Consider the following 16983-nt stretch of genomic DNA (forward strand, 5'->3'; position numbering starts at 1 on the left):
TTTTTTTTTGCAACAAGAGAACAAGAGCTCACCATTGTCTTTTATTCAGCTTGTGGTTCATGTTAATCCCCAGGTCCTCTTCTGCAGCCTAGTCAGTCATTTCCTAATCTGTATTTACACATGTGATTTTTCCATTTTAAGTAAAGGACTTTGCACTTGTCTTAGTTAATTTCATTTGATTAATTTAGGAACATTTTTTTCTAGTTTATCAAGGTCATTCTGAATCCTAATCTGATCATCCAAAATATTGGCAACTTCACCCATCATAATGTCATCTGCGCATATAGTAAGTAAGCACTCAATCCCATCCTCCAAATCATTTGTGAAGATATTAAACAATGTTGGACTGAACTCAAGAGTCATCTCTGGGGAACCTTGTTTGATCCTCCTCCCAATTAGAAATCAAACCCTTGATGACTACTCTTTGAATTTGATGAACCAACTAGTTCTGCATCTACCATGCTTTAGTCTAGATTGTGTTAAAAGCCTTGCTGAAGTTGAACAATATTTCATCCACTGTTCTCATCTCATCCACAAAGCCTGTCATTTTGTCATGGAAGGAAATCAGACTGGTCAGGGATGATGCGTATCTTTGTTCTGGTGCTTTCCTACCTTCCTTTCCTTAGGATCTTGAGCTGTATCATTTTTTGGTCACTGTCACCCAAGTTACCTTCTATCTTCATGTTCTCAAATCCTCTCTGTTTATGAGCAGCAACTTAAGAAAAGCTTCCCCCACAAGCTGGCTTTTCCATAATCTGTACCAAAATTCTCCAACACACTCAGAAAACATGCTGGGACTGTCTTTGCACTTCTGTGGTATCCTCTCAACATATGTCACAGTAATCAGTACTTTCTCTTCACCAGGTCCTGCATTTTTTACCCAGGTGCAGATCTAGAACTCAAGGATTCGGCCTTGACAGGTTAGCATTCCGTCCACCAAGCTATTACCCAGTCCACATGCATAAATTTGGAGAAACAGTTTCACAAATATATCAACCAAAAGCAACATAACCCATAGTGGGAATAGGACTTGCTGTTGTTTGTGGGCTTTAAGAGGTATTGTTGATCAAGAATTGTAAACATGCTGATAGTCACTGCAGTGCTGGCAGAGCTTGAAAAGGAATTTTCTTATGTGTATTACAGTAACATGTAGAGATCATGACTGAGATCCGCACCTTCATTGTGCTAGGCACTGTATGAAAAATATAAGAGGCAGCCCCTATCCCTAAAGTTCTTCCAGCTTGTAGAGACATGACAAAGGCAGACAAATCCACAGGGTTTTGAGCCCTGTTTTATAGAAAGGGGCTTAGGCACAAAGATAAAAGACCCAGATCCTCAAATTCCCTTGGATCTGTGTTTTGAATAGGAATTAGGTGCCTGGATATCTTGAAGAATCTAAGCCCAAGTGACTCAGCCCAGGCCATGGAGGTGTCTGTGATGGTGGCAGTAACCAAACAAGTGATCTCCTGAGTCCCAGCCATGTGCCACACCCATAGGACCAACTTCCCTCACAAATACAAAAAGATCTTGTATTTGCACTAGAAATGTTCCGTTTGCTGCTTGTCATTTGACAATTGTCTGTTTTAAAAAAAATTCAGTCAAGGAGCAGAAAATGCACCACATGACTTAGAGGCACTGTCAGAGCAAACAGCAGCCAAATTTCTCTGAAAATGACGAGAAACTGTTTTGGTTTGGAGTGTCCAGAGTGGAACACTTTAAAGGCAACATTCAGCAAGTGCTTGGCACTGGCCCTCAGATACTCCGATCACTTCTGGGTGAGCAGTGTTGGGCATCAGAAATGGATGCAGCTAAAATTGTTGGCTACACATGAAGTTCTCGGACTAAACATTCCTGCTTACCTAACAGGAAGCGAGTTACTCTGCCAGGGGAAGAAATGCCTGCTTCACAACTACTTGCTGGGGCTGGAAAGCACCCACTTTCCAGGAGCCTTCAGAATTTCTCTGCCATCTGTTCTGGGCGTTTTGGGGAGGGGAGGGAGCTGCAGGGAGCTATTACTGAAATGTCTGGCCTCACAGTGAACTTTGCTGAAGAGCCAACATTAAAATAGCAGCTGGTTTTGAAGACCCCTTTTGGGAGAGACTTCCTTACCCTAGCATGGTTGTATGCATAAGAAATCTGTACATGACGGTTAGTGGAGGGCTCTGGAAACATCCTCTTGTTGTATCAGTTGCTGATGGACAGGCCATTCACGTCTCCAGAGGCACCCCACTTTAATAACATATGTATTGCTAACAAGCTGTCTAGCATCTCAAGCTTCTTTTCATTTGGTATATTGGTCCCATGCTGACCTGCCTGCTCCTTCCAGACCACCTGCTCAGCCTCTGAAACTCGCCTCTTTATATTTAAGGTTGCTTTATCTTCTGCTCCCTCCACCCACCTGCTCTCACACAAACCCTTCATCTTTCTGGCTGTCTCCTTCCACTCCTAATCATATTTTGGGTAGTTTTTGCCTACAGGTGGAAGCTGTGTCAAGCCACCTTTTGCATTTCTTCCTTACCCCTCCCTTTTAGCTGCTCCTTTGCTCACTACTTTGGCCATTTTTGTGCCAGAGGCCTTCCCAGCTGCTGACCCCCTACCTCTCTTCCTGTGCTCTTTCACCTCAGATTCTCCTCTCTTGACACTCACCTTCTGGCAGAGGGCTGATGGAAGGCCTGGCTATCAACAGTGATGCATAGGTGTCATGTAGCCCCTCTCTGCAGGGGTAAATTTCACTCCATCCTTTTGTGAGCCTCTGAGCTCCTACAAAACTCAATTCCTGCTCCCTTCCCCCTCTACTCTTTCCTGGGTGCTCTGTTTTATGTCTCTTTCTTGCTGTCCCTCACTGTCTCCAACACCTGTGACACCTCTTTCATCTAAGTTGTACCTTCCCAGTGCCAGTGTGAGTGACACCATGTTATGAAAGGAGAATGGAGGCACAGGCTGTGTGAAAGAACTGATCCAGGCCTGCGCTGGGAGTCTGTAGGACAGCCAGGGGTTGAATCTGGCTCTCCAAAGTGCCAGTCTGATAGCTTAGCCATTAGACCAGTCACCCTCCACCATGGTACAGGCCTTGGGGTTTTTGCCTTCTTCTGTAGCAGGGAGTGTGGCCCTGTCTCCGGGACCTCTTGAGCATGTATTGACAACATTTTATAGAAGTAGGATGTTGGCTGCCATGGTTCCCCTGCTTTACCTGTGGCCGGTTAGGGTGCTTGTTCAAGCAAAGCAAAGGTAAAAGAGGTGAAAGAATAATGGTGAAAGGGTGTGAGAAAGACATGTTTTGGAAACAGGACTGGAAAGGAGGGGAGATGTGATGACACTGGAGCTGGGGGGAGGGGGTAGACTGGAGAAAGAGGAATAAGTTGTTTTTTAGCTCCTAGTTTCACTTCATTTCCTTCACAGGCATCACCCTATTTTGGGTAAAACAGCTGTTTCTGAGGTAGAAAGCTATTGGGTTTCTTGCTAAGAAGTAGGGATTGAAATCTCTGTCAATAGCATTCTGAGGCAGCCCTCACCAGCTGCACCCAAACTCATCCCTTTTTGCCTGAAATTTTATATGGGGGAAGATTTATTTTCTTTATTTACTTGTTTATTTTGGAATGTTGCTGAGGAAATTGTGGGAGGGAATTAAACGCTGTGTCTGGAAGATAGGATATTTGGAAAAATCAGTCATGGCTTGATAATTGTTCTAACTTTCAAATGTCATATTTAGAAAACAGTGGCCTGATATTTGTTTTTACTTAGTTGGCTTCATTGAGGACTGGTGCCTTTGACTATATTTGGAAAGGTTTGAGTGGTTATTTATACTGATGCAGTCTAGGTTGTGCTGTGCTAGAAATTGCTGTGACATTGAGGGGTGGGGGTCACAGTAGGCTATTCCAAGAGACCTTGTGAGTTCCAGAATGGCAGGCTTCTCTGGAAGCTGGGAACCCAGGAGACCAAGCTGCGAGTTAAAGTTCTGTCACCCTGCATGGACAAAGAGATGGCACCTTATTTTGATACACGGACTTTCCTCCAGGCATCTCTAAGTCCAGACTTAGCACACATCTTGCTTGGAAGAGAGGCAAGCGTTCTTTCATAGAAAGGAAAATCATGGTTAGGAGAACTGATTTGCTAAAGCTGCGCTCTGAAGCAGGGTCTGGACTGGAACAGACTCCATCCCAAATCCGGCAGATGGCACAGCCTTCCAGGCAGGTTGCTGAACCTATTTCTGCCTTCCAACGTTTTCCCCATCCGTAAACACTGCTTGCCTGTAAAATGCCAGCATTTGTCGACAGTTACTCTGCCGTGATATCTGAGGTACTGAAGGAAATAAACACTTTAGGAAGCACTGGCTTCAGTGCTCTGTGGGTACCTGACTGTGTCTCTTCTTTTTACATGAATTGACAGGAGCAGCAAAACTCTTTCCCTTTGTCTGCTAGAAATCTGGACTAGCTTAATCCAAATGATGGACATGACACTACTTGTCTAGAAATGGTAACCACAAAGAGGAAGAAGTTCTGCCTGCCCCTTTTGGTAGCTTTGGAATCTGGATATTAAATCCCATTTTTACATGATCAAGTAGCAGGAGTGACTCGAGACCCTCTCTCCTGTCCCTCTTTTCCCCTGTGAGTCCCTAGACCAGTGGTTCTCCACCTTTTTAGGCTCAAGGCATGCCTCAGAAAATGCCAGCTCTTATACTTGTCTTTTAACTACAGAAAAATAATAGGGCAATTCTTTTGCAAAGAACTCAGAAAGACTACAACAGGGTAGAATGCTTCTAACACTATGAATTCCTATTTGAAATCTTTAGGTTTATCTTGTGAATCATGTTTGCACACCTAATAGGAAGGAGTAGCAGCCCTGAAAGGATCTTAAGGCACCGTAAGGTGATGCAGTACCCTTGTTGAGAATCCCTGGCATCTACTGCTAGAAAAGTGCACAGAGTGTGAGTTCAGGTAGAATTAGACACTGAAGTGTGGGGTGGGCAGAGATGTAGCTTGAGGTTGACTGCTTTTTGGGGACTTGGGGGTAAACCCACTGTCTTATGATTGAAGAGGAGACCAGATGTGGTACTGGAAAACTACCCAGTGGATCCCTGGAAAAGGAGGGGAGGTTACATGTTAACTGGCTATAGGTCTGAACCATGGGAGAAGCACACACTGTCAGGCCTAGGGTACCAGCTGAGGGCATAGGCATATGATGCCATGTCCATTGATGAAAGTGTGGGTCTCCTTTCACAGTGGGTCACGTATAGATAGATAGATTGATTAACCCACTTGGAAATGGAAGCAGGCACACAGGGGTGGACAGCCTGGCTGCTAAAGGCTGTGTCTTACTGTCATCAGGTGGTGCCATGCACCAAACTCTGCAGTGGCTTTCTGTTAGTGCCTGGTTTTTATTTAACACCGTATATGGCTTGCAGCTGAACCACTTGGAAGATTCCACTTCTCCCCAGGCAATGCTTGTAATGCTGCAGTCTGCTGAGATGGACACAAGAAGGAGAAAGATAGTTGTATTACGTGAACTGAGTTTTCCTCATCCTTTAAATGAAATTGCTTCCAGCAGGGGATACTCCTCCTGTGCTTCCCTGTTCATGGAACATTGCTATCTGTCCCAGACTGTGAGCCTGGGGATGTGAAGGGTCTGTGGAAGGAATAGCTGAAAACTCATTTTCATGGATGCTGAAAACCTCTGGACTGCTGGTATACTATCCGGCACAGCAGTTACCTGGGCCTCTCTAAAATGTGCTGTGGGACTGCATCCCACCCAGTTGTGGGGCAATGGAATGTTAATAGCTGCCTGCTAGTAACATGGTGATGGCTTGTGTGAAACCAGCCTATGATACTGTCTTCTGGGTATCAAAACAAGTGTCTGCATTGTGAGAGATCACCTTCATGATTGATCCCAATACCCATGCAGCCCCAGAAGCTGGGCTGGAATTGGTTAATATTTCACCCTAGTGGAGGAATCATGTAAGGTTAGTAGGGCTATGCAAAATTTCAACAGGTGTTTTGTTTCAAAGCTGTTATGACGTGTTTGGAGCTCAAAACAGCGAAATCAAAATGAAACTAAAGGCTTCAAAGCAGCTTTGAAACAAAATGAGGGCACTCAAAACGTTTTGAGTTTTGAAGCAGCCTGGTGGCCGGAAGCAGGGGAGAGCCAGGGCTGTGCTCCAAGTGGCTCCGCCAGCCCCATGGCACTCAGCCCAGTGCCGGGAGAGCCAGTGGTGGAGCTTCTCCAAGCACAGCCCTGGCCAGTGGCTCTTCTCTGCCTTCCACTGCCAGGCTCGGCTCCATAAGGCTGCGGAGCTTCCCATTGCTGGGCTGTGCTCACCAGGGTAGTGCTCCAAGTGGCTCCACCACTGGCTCTCCTGCTGCTGGGCTGAGCTCCATGGGGCTGGCGGAGCTGCTCAGAGCACAGCCTTGACTCCAAGTGCAGTCCTGGTGAGCACAGCCCAGTGCCTGCAGGCTTCACAGCCCCACAGAGTTGAGCCTGGCAGTGGGAGGCAAGGGAGAGCCACTGGCCAGGACTGTGCCACTGGCACTCCTGCCACTGAGCTGAGCTCCGTGGGGCTAGTGGAGCCACTCAGAGCGCAGCCCTGGCTCTCCCTGCCTCCTACCAGCAAGCTGTACTCTGAGTGGCTTTGCTAGCCCCACAGAGCTGAACCTGGTGGTGGGAGGGTGAGGAGATCCACTGGCCAGGGCTGTGCTCTGAGCCAGGGCTGCGCTCCAAGTGGCCTCACCACTGGGTCTCTGCTGCCTCCCACCGCCAGGCTCAGCTCCGGGGGACTGCAGAGCCTCCAGCCACCAGGCTGTACTTGCCAATGCTGTGCGTGGAGCCAGGGCTGTGCTCCAAGCAACTCTGCTCAGGCCCATGGAGATCAACCTGCCCTCCCAGTACTGCTGGGCTCCTCCTGGGGGTGTGGGCCCCCAGATCTGCGCTCATTATGGCAGAAGGCTGCCACTGCTAGCAAGTAGCATGAGTTTTGCTTTTAGCAGTTTGAGGTGCAGTTTCCCAGAAACCCCTGCACCTATCTCCTTGAAACATGGAAGGCTTCATGCCCTCACAAGGGACTACCACCCCTGTAAGTTTCATCTGAATCAGGCAATAAATGACAACATTATAGGCATTTTCATGATTCCCTACTGGCGAAACAGTGAAACAGTTTTGACAAAACGAACGGAACAGTGCTTCGAAACAAAACGACAAAACAAAACACTATCCCTTCAAAATGGCAAAACAGAAGTCAAAATGCAATAGTGCTGTTTCACACAGCCCTAAAAGTTAGCCCTTAGCAGCTGACAGAACAAATGGGGCTGGCCTGGGGTTGCCCTGTGCTGATGTACTGCTTATGAAGAGGATAGAAATAGACTACACTTTGTGACCTCAGGGGACATTACAAAGAGTTAAGTCTTACATTGCAACACGGGAAATTTAGGACGGATGTTAGGAAGAACATTTTCATTACGTGGATGGTTCAGCACTAGACCACACTGGAAAATTCACAACCTTTCTGGACATCCTTATATTGGATAGGATACTTCCAGCCCTGTTGGTCTTTTATACCTGTCTCTTCTGAACCAGTGATATGGATGAGAGGATATCCATCCCCAGTGTAACCAGGATTAAATGTATGTTTATTATGGGGCTAATATTATAGCAGGTTAGGCAAGGTTGGACACCTCCAGCTGTGCCTGTAACAATGGAAATATTGCTGTGTTACAGCTGCTCTGTGCTGCAGTGCATTTTCTGTTGAATGCTTGAAAAATAATTCCTTATGGAAAGCATCTCTTTTTGTCTCTCTCACATTACTCATTTCTTGGGAAACTAGTACCAGACAATCTCTGCATTACCCACTTTTTGGGCTGTCGTAAAAGCACCCAGCCTGTTAATAGTTTTCAGCAGTCCGAATACAAATGCTGCTGTCAACACGTTGCAAATGAGTTATAAGCCCAGTCACAAATGGTTTTTAAAAGAACAAAGGGTTTTGGAACCTGACACAGCAAGGCAAGATATCCAAACACAAGTCATCTCCCAAGAAGAGAAGACAGCGGCTGGAAGAGAGAAGTAGCACTCTATGAAAAAAAATAGAGGGACTGAAATCTATTCTACTAACAGCAAACAAAGAGCCTGAATGGCATAAATCATACATGGGGAGGGTGGAGAGGGTGGTTAGAAGCTTAGATGCGTAGAAATAAGCTAATTAAAAGGTCAGAACTTGAGGGGAATCTGAAAGGCAACAATCTTACCTGATGTATATGAGGAAAACAGCCTTGGGAGCTTAGCTTGGGGATCTGGTTGGGTTTGAAAGCTTCAGCCCACCAAATACAGTGAGCAAATGCAATAGCATGGAAGCAGCCCTAGGTCTAAGTGGGAGGCTAGACACTGCAGTATTCTTGCCTCCCTTCAGGCCCTGTTGCCCAAATACTGCAGTAACACATCTTCAGACTGCCTGCTAGGCCCTGGTCAGTCCACACTGGGGATGGTACAAAGCTTCATGTTCACTTCATCCCAGGGTGCAGGGGTGTGTAGAGACCGCATGTACCTGGGGCTCACCTGTGCTTCTCCTTCCCTTCCTACCCAGGCCTTCTCCACAGCACATTCTTGACAGGGGTCTGAGATGGACAAGAGCATATGTAATATGGGTGTTGGCTCTGTCTGAATGGGAGTGGGTGGTTGGTTCCAGCTTGGTGAGGAAGCTCCCAGATGATCAGTACCTCCAGGGAGGAGGAACTGAGAAGCAGCTCTGCTTTATTCCTGAGAGTAGAAGGGGATGGGGCGGGGGGTGATCTGTGTAGCTATCAGGAGTGCTGGGGCATAGGCAGTTATCCAGGTGAATTTCCAAAACCTGGAACAGTCCTGGCCAAATTGAGGAGTGTGAGCAGAAGATTGTGTGCCACAGTGTCTCATCATCTCCCTTTGGGTGGTGTCTGGGTGCCATGGGACCTCATAGCCAATGCCATGCTTTTTTCTCATTGTGCAAGCAACACATTCTGGACATCACTACTACATCCAGGTCTGTGGGGCTGCATCTAAATACAGGCGAGGTGAAAGCTTGCTTAGACTGTAGGCTCTGTTGGGCAAGAACTGTCTCTTCTTCAGGTGCACTGATACATCAGTCCCATATTGGATCGGAAGCAATATACAGAAAATTAAACGTATTGGAAATCGACTTTTTTTTGCCTGATGTGGCTGATAATGTGGTCGATAAATGCCCCATTCCCAGCACTGCAGCCACTTGTCCCAAACACAGTGCAGCCCGGCCCAGCCCCCACCAGGAAGAGCCCAGCGCAGTCCTAGCCCCAGCCCGCCCCGCTTAAGGAGATACAGGGGAACACACCCCCCATGCCCTCCCAGGGTCTATGCCAGGCAGGAACTGCTCTCGCCCCCCATGCCTCCCTCCTGCGCCCCCTGCCGATGAGCTGTTCACAGCTCCATCTTGTGCCCTGCCCCTGCCCCACTCGCTCACCGCTGCCCCCCACCATGCACCTTCCCTTCCCCCGCTCTTTTCCCACACCAGACTTACCAGCCTGATGCTGGTCTCCAGCTGCATATCGGAAAAAGATCAGTACTGGCCAATATAGCTCCTTAAAAATCAGCCATTGGCATCAGCCCAAAAAATGTCTATTGGTGCACCTGTTGTCTCTTCATTACCTGTGTGCACACAGCTCCCAGCATGGTGGCACCCTGTCCATGATTACGGCCCCTTACAACTGCCACAGTACACACTATTCACTGTGAAAGCCTGAGTGTGACTGTGAGGAACCAAAAAGTGTGTTTTGCATGACTGTTTATGTACTGGAAGTATAAGGGAGTTCCCTGTGATAGACATGCATGTGCACACACTAGAGATAGGTTGTTAAGGATTGAGGTTGATCTAGAACATAACTTGGTTTAACTGGTGCTTTCCTTGATGACACTGATGGGAAAAGCACTCAAACAATGCATACCCATTACCATTAAAGTGTTCTTGATGCATACCAATAACCTTACTCCCAGCTTAAGAGTAAACCTTTTAATTTCAGAATCCTTTCCTCTGTCTTATTTGTACCTTGATAATGCCTGAGAGCCCCCATTTGGGATCAGACTCTCCTGTGGTAGGGGCTGTACAACTAAGATACCCTCAGCAGCTGAGGTGCTGTCTGTGGATTCTGGGAGTAATGAGAGAGAGAATGAACCTGATGATATGCTGACTACTTCATAGTAACTGTGGTTCTGTGAGGTGGGTCAATCACCTGGGAGCCTGCCCTAGGTGCTTTTCACCCCATGCATGGAGAAGTTTGTAAATGAAAAGGAAAACAAGCTGAAGAAGTTAAGCCACTTCTCTGTTTCTAGTAGCCTGTGCTCAGCATTACAGTAAGGAAGGGTTGGGGAGTTGCTGTCCATACCTGATTGCAGATGTGGCTACTGTTGATTTGACACTGAACCAAAAACTAGGGTCTGGCTTGGATTTAGACCAAGAAAACTCCTGGCTTGCAGTACCCATGTACACAAACCCCATTCATTGCAATTGCACACAGCCTTTTATGATTTATTATTTGAACTGTGGTAGTACCTGAGGCCCTAAGTAGGGACTATGCCAGGCATTTTTGCTTACATGTTGTAGGTTTTGATTTGACTCATCTCACAAATGTGATATTCACCATTTGCAAGCTGCTTGCTCCAGGGTGGAAGAAAAAGGTCTTGACACATAAGATTAGTTTTGATTATATTTCGTCTTTCAAAGCTTCTGCCAATTGTCTGTATAACTCGATTCTCTAGAGAAGCTCCAGATTTTTCCTTTCACACGATATCCAGAAAAATGGAATTTCCCTTTGATACACAGAGTACAAGTCCAGAACAATGGCTCAAGTGGAAATATTTTCCACTTCATTGTCATTGTCTATTGAAATACAAGTTAAAAAAGGACCCTATCCTGAAATGAGAGAATAACCCTTTCAATAAAGTTCAAGTGATTTATTAATCCCCATAGAGGAATTTTATTGACTAAAGTTACCAATGCATCCATCCTTTTAAGATTATGGAGTTGATCCAAAGTGTGATGGGACTGCTATTCTATATAACCTAACTCAGTGACCTGAAGTATAAAATTTTCTCTAGAACCATCTGTTTTCTTCTCTTGCCAAGGGGATTTCACAGTGCTGGTTGCTTTGAATAATTTTAGACTTGCAAGACTATCTGACTGGCCCCAAAGAGGAAATCTATTGAATAAGGGCAGGAGGGATATTTTTGTTCTTTGAAATAAAACAACTACTCCCTGCAATAAGTAACCATGACTTAGAAAAACAGTGTAGTATTTATTTGAATGTTTATACGTTACTAAATTTCTCCTTGAATTCAACTTGTAAAAAGAAATTAGAACATTCCAGATGTACTTATAATAAGAAAATGGATGCCATGTCAATTTCTGTTATCATATCAGATTTAGCACATCTCATTTTATCTATGTCCTGGTTTGAAACAACATAACACCCAAGCAATATAGTTAGGCATTGAATAAGTTATGTTCTGGTTAAAGATGCACAATGAGCATAAATTCACTTTAGTCTGGCTGCATGCCTAGTAAAATTCTCTTCTAAAGGGTTACCATGGCTGTATCTAGTGGTATGCGATGAAATGACTCCTGTATTCACTTTAATAATGCCTCTTTTTCTAATTTTCTAACAGCCTGAATGATAAGAGTGGTAAAACCAGCCTCTATTAGTCTTGAAGCAGGCTTTCCCTCAGCACAGCACACTTGCAGTTCTAAGGAACCATATCTGCCTCTGTAACAGTGGGAACTTATTGTAGCACCATTGTCTTCTGTAACCTAAAAAGCCTCGGTCTCTTTCAGTCTCTCCATGCACAAGGGACGCTGTGTCAAGTAATTCTTCCTTAACACCCCTGTACTTTTTTGCTATCACCCCTTTCAAAATAAACTGGAAAGAACCATGTTATCGCAGATGATGTAACTCATGTAACCTATACAGTAGCATTAGAATATTTTTCAGAATTGTGTTTCATGCAGTTGCCTGTTCATTGTGATATTGGTTGCTACAAACTAAGCAGAGGATTTTTCAGATGTGTCCTCGGCAACACCCAAGTCATTTTGCTGAGCAGATGGAGTTACTTTAGGACCCAGTAAAGTGCATATAATGTTCAAAGTCTGCCAATAACTTTTAGGATAGCTCACAGTTATCATCCCTGATTTTCATCTGCCATTGAGCTACCTTGGTCTCCTAGCTTTTTTTTGCCAGGATTTTCAGAATTGTTGCCAATCTTGAGTCATCTAAATAATTTTGCCACAGTTGCAATTTTTTCCTAATTCTTTGCTCTTGTTCTCTTTCCCAGGCAGCCTAGCCTGCATTCTGATGGGCAGAAACCATTTCAGTTTAGCATGACATATAGTCATTTGAATGTAATTGTAGCTTGGGACAATCAGGTATTTGAGTCCCCGAGGCCACTATGTATTCTTCTTTTGGAATGACCAAGGTGAATCATTCTCAGGAGTTGGCATCTGACTATTAAACATTATGTTCGGCACTGCTGCTTGTGCCATCTGTTAGGCTTTTGTGGTATACCAGCTCTCTAATATAGCAAGAAACAGGAAGAAGGAAACTTTCATTAAGAAAAAGATGCTGTATTCTAAACAGGATTTCAAAGTACACTTACTGTTACAGGACATGTAAGCAGACTCCTCGGAAACAATTGGTGGACATGATTTTTATCTTGGTCATCCTGTCATGATCCATCCTGTTTTCAGTGAAATTTGAGCAGCCTGTACTTTTATGTGGGATGGTGTGCAGTATACTTAGGGCAGCTGAGATAGTGATCAGCTCCAGTGTGGTGTTTGCTGTTCTCATTGTGACCTGGTAGAAGTTAAAAGAGTTGGTGTATAGTGTACTGGACTGGCTTCCCAGAGCCTTGGGTTCTATTTCCAACTTCGCTACTGACTTTCTGGGTAACCTGGGCAAGTTATTTCACCTCCTAGTGCCTCAGTTTCCCTATCTTTGAAATGGGAATACTGTAATTATAGTCACTTTATGTAAAGTATGCTGAAATCTAGCAAAGAAAAGCACTGTATATGATCTAAGCACTATAACAGTCTTCATTGCAACCCTCTCTTTTCAATCTTGTGTGACTCGCTTTGAAACTTTCCATGCTCATTTTGTGCCTTTTTATTCATACTTTAATGAAATACATAAGCATTAGCAGAATGAAAATATACAGTCAGAAACTGTAACCATCCCTACAGCAAAGACAGTTTGGAATGGGAAACTAGAGGAAAATAACATGGGAATAGCCCTCATGGAGGGAGGACATATCTTTGATAAAATAAAGACTTAGTTTTCATTTGAAAATGATAAAACGACCATGCTCACGTTTTTTCACTGAGTGTCGTTATACACCTATGGGTGACTGCTCTTCAGATTTATGCACAGCTAAGAGGGCTTTTCAGTCAGCCAGCGTGTCACTAAGGGTCAGATTGTTTCACCTGGTGGGCATCTAAGTGGACTTCCATCATCTAAGTGGAGTTCTATCCTCTTTAAATCCTGCGAATCCATTAATATATCTATTTCTGTAATGTACTGTACCACCTTTTGACCCTTAAGACCCACAAAAATGAAGCTGGGAAAAAGAGTGGAGAAGGATTTACTCACTTTTTACATTGACTGTTTCCAGGGACTTCCATCAGGTGGAATAGAATTGCACTCTAGGAACCCAACTCCCCTTATGCACATAATAGGTGGAATAGAATCTGGCCCGTCCTCTGCTGAAGTCCCCAAGCAGAACTAGGACCTGTCCTTAGTGCCTCGGTGATTGTGTAAAGTGTAAGTGGAGTGGCCAAGGCTCCAGATGGGTGGGAGGGAGCCCAGCTCTGGAAGGAAAGTGAGCGAGAGATGGGCTTCCTCCTAAGGTATACAAAAATAAATTATTCATAGGTACATAGTAGGTGCTTTTTAGCTCAAGAAAGTTCAAACCTTTTTGATATATTTAATTACATGATCACATGCTATTTCTCTGGTATTAAGACTCTCATATTGCATATTCTTGAGGGCCAGAGGTAAGAATACATATATACCTTCAGTTCCTATCTGAGCACCTGTACAGCTGTCAATTGTATGACTTTATTTACTTAATGTACACATTCGGTATGGACTAGACCAATGGTGCCAAACCTTTTGGCCCTGCAGGCCAAAATGGTACAAGGCTAGTTTGTGGGCCAGATTGAGCCCTGAGGCCTGACATGGTCCCCTCCCACTGCTGTATGCTGGAGTTAGACCTTGGATGCCTGGCATCACTCCCTTTTGCATCAGGATTGGGCTCTTGGCATCCAGCACCACCCCCTCCCACCCCCTGCATTCTAGGATTGAGTACTGGGGCCTGGCACTGTCCCTGCCAGCCCTGCACAGTGAGATCAGGACTCCAATCCACTGCATGTGGCCCAGGGCACTCCATAGGTTTTGAAACTTGGCAGCCAGGGAGTGGTGCCATCACTCCCCTGCCCCCAATTTCTGGACCCATGGGGAGCCCCACATGTTGGTTGATGTGGCACTGCAGGCCCTGAAACAGACTTGTGCAAGGAGTATGAATATACTTGAAGTCTAAAAAGATTTCTGAATTCATTTTGTAGTAATAAAAATTGGCAAAAATATGAGACAGTTACATTTATTGGAGAATTTTACATTAAATTTCAAGATTTATTTAACTGAAACTTTGAATTTGGAAACAATTCTACCAGCTGTACTACATGATGGTATGTTAATAAAAAATTGAACAAGGAGGGTGTTACTTCAGAAACTGACATTAACAGTGACACACACGTGCATGCATTTAGAATTTTCCATATTTATTAAAATACAAGAAAAGGTCCCCCCACCTACATTCAATGATGGAAGCCCATCGTCTTGGATTCAGGTACAGAGTTGGAGGGCAGGGGGCTGCTGTGGTTCTGGCCCCAACCCACACTCAGTGTTAGAGTTGGAGCTGTGGCCTCTGCCTCTAACCCCGCACTGCCTCTCCCTCCCTGCCTTCACCTCTGTTGCCTCTGCCCCCTGTGCTACCTCTTTCCCCTGCCTTCCCCTCTCCTCCTTCCCCATTGCTTGTCCTCAGTCATGACTCTGACTCCACTTCCTGCCCCACTATGCTGCTTTCCCTGCTGCAGAGGTAGGGGGATGAATTGAAACCAACCTTCTAATAATTAGAGTCTAAGACACAGCAAATATAACAAATGTATATATTTTCCATGTCTAGAATCTAATTATTGGGTATTCAAAGCAGTCCTGAGTTTGGGTAAATGTGGATAGCCTAGTTCCAGTGTTGTTATGATTCTCCTGAAGGATAAGTGATACGCAGCTTACTGAACATGTATAACAGGTCAAAATATTTACAATTGTTTTTCGGTAAAGAAGTTTGATTTGGATAACACTTCTTCCCATTCTATCTGCAGGTTGGAAAACACTTGGAAGCTGGCCAGAGAAAGCTACCATGTTGAAATTAAGTAACTCCTCCACCTTCCCTTCAGGCTTTCATCTTTTCAGTATTGTGGCACTTCTGTTGTTCCATGTGGACAAAGTGCTGGCAGAAAACCCAAGTGAAGAGCCTGCCAATAAATCAGAATGTACTGGTTCATATATTTGCAAGAAGGGCATCATTTTACCAATATGGGAGCCCCAAGACCCTTCATTTGGTGATAAAATTGCGAGAGCTACAGTGTATTTTGTAGCTATGGTCTATATGTTCCTAGGGGTATCCATCATTGCTGACCGCTTCATGTCCTCTATAGAAGTCATTACATCTCAGGAAAGGGAGATAACAATCAAGAAGCCCAATGGTGAGACGAGCAAAACCACAGTGAGGATTTGGAATGAGACTGTTTCCAACTTAACATTGATGGCTCTGGGTTCTTCAGCACCTGAGATTCTTCTTTCTGTTATAGAAGTGTGTGGTCATGGTTTCACAGCAGGGGATCTTGGGCCCAGCACCATTGTGGGAAGTGCTGCTTTTAACATGTTCATCATCATAGCAATTTGCGTCTACGTGGTCCCTGATGGTGAGATAAGGAAGATTAAGCACCTACGAGTGTTTTTTGTTACAGCAGCTTGGAGCATCTTTGCCTATACTTGGCTTTACATTATTTTATCTGTCTCATCTCCTGGGATTGTGGATGTCTGGGAAGGCTTGCTTACTTTTTTCTTCTTTCCCATCTGTGTGGTGTTTGCATGGGTGGCAGACAGAAGGCTTTTATTTTACAAGTACGTCTACAAGAGGTATAGGGCAGGCAAGCAGAGAGGCATGATCATTGAACATGAAGGCGATAGGCCATCATCCAAAGCTGACATTGAAATGGATGGAAAAGTGATTAATTCCCATGTAGAGAACTTCTTGGATGGTACTCTGGTTCTAGAAGTTGATGAGAAGGACCAAGATGATGAGGAAGCCAGGAGGGAAATGGCTCGGATCCTGAAGGAGCTGAAGCAGAAACACCCTGACAAAGAAATAGAACAACTAATTGAGCTAGCCAACTATCAAGTCCTGAGTCAACAGCAGAAGAGTCGAGCCTTTTATCGTATTCAGGCCACGCGATTAATGACTGGAGCGGGCAACATCCTGAAGAGGCATGCTGCTGACCAAGCTCGGAAAGCAGTCAGCATGCATGAGGTCAACAGTGAGGTGGCGGAAAATGACCCCATCAGTAAGATTTGCTTTGAGCAGGGCACCTACCAGTGTCTAGAGAACTGTGGCACGGTTGCACTGACCCTCGTTCGGCGGGGTGGCGATCTGACTAACACAGTGTATGTTGACTTCCGAACAGAAGATGGCACAGCCAATGCTGGATCTGACTATGAGTTTACTGAAGGGACTGTGGTTTTCAAACCAGGGGAGACGCAGAAAGAAATCCGAGTCGGCATAATCGATGATGATATCTTTGAGGAGGATGAGAACTTTCTTGTTCACCTCAGCAATGTGAGGGTAAGCTCCGAAGCCTTGGATGAGGGCATTCTGGAAGCCAACCAAGTAGCA

At 45.0% G+C, this 16983-nt stretch overlaps 1 protein-coding gene across 2 annotated transcripts in view; it reads left to right on the forward strand.

Moving 5' to 3' along the window:
* The window catches only part of SLC8A1 (solute carrier family 8 member A1), a 171615-nt gene that overhangs the window by 53114 nt on the left and 101518 nt on the right, over positions 1-16983 (forward strand). For both annotated transcript variants that reach the window (XM_019516175.1, XM_019516176.1), the window contains exon 2: positions 15410-16732. In XM_019516175.1, the coding sequence (XP_019371720.1) occupies positions 15448-16732 (1285 nt within the window). In that variant the 5' untranslated portion in view covers positions 15410-15447. The remainder of the gene's footprint in view (positions 1-15409; positions 16733-16983) is intronic.

The sequence above is a fragment of the Gavialis gangeticus genome, unplaced genomic scaffold (genome assembly GCF_001723915.1).
Source record: "Gavialis gangeticus isolate Ggan-Ray unplaced genomic scaffold, GavGan_comp1, whole genome shotgun sequence".
Lineage (NCBI taxonomy): Eukaryota > Metazoa > Chordata > Crocodylia > Gavialidae > Gavialis > Gavialis gangeticus.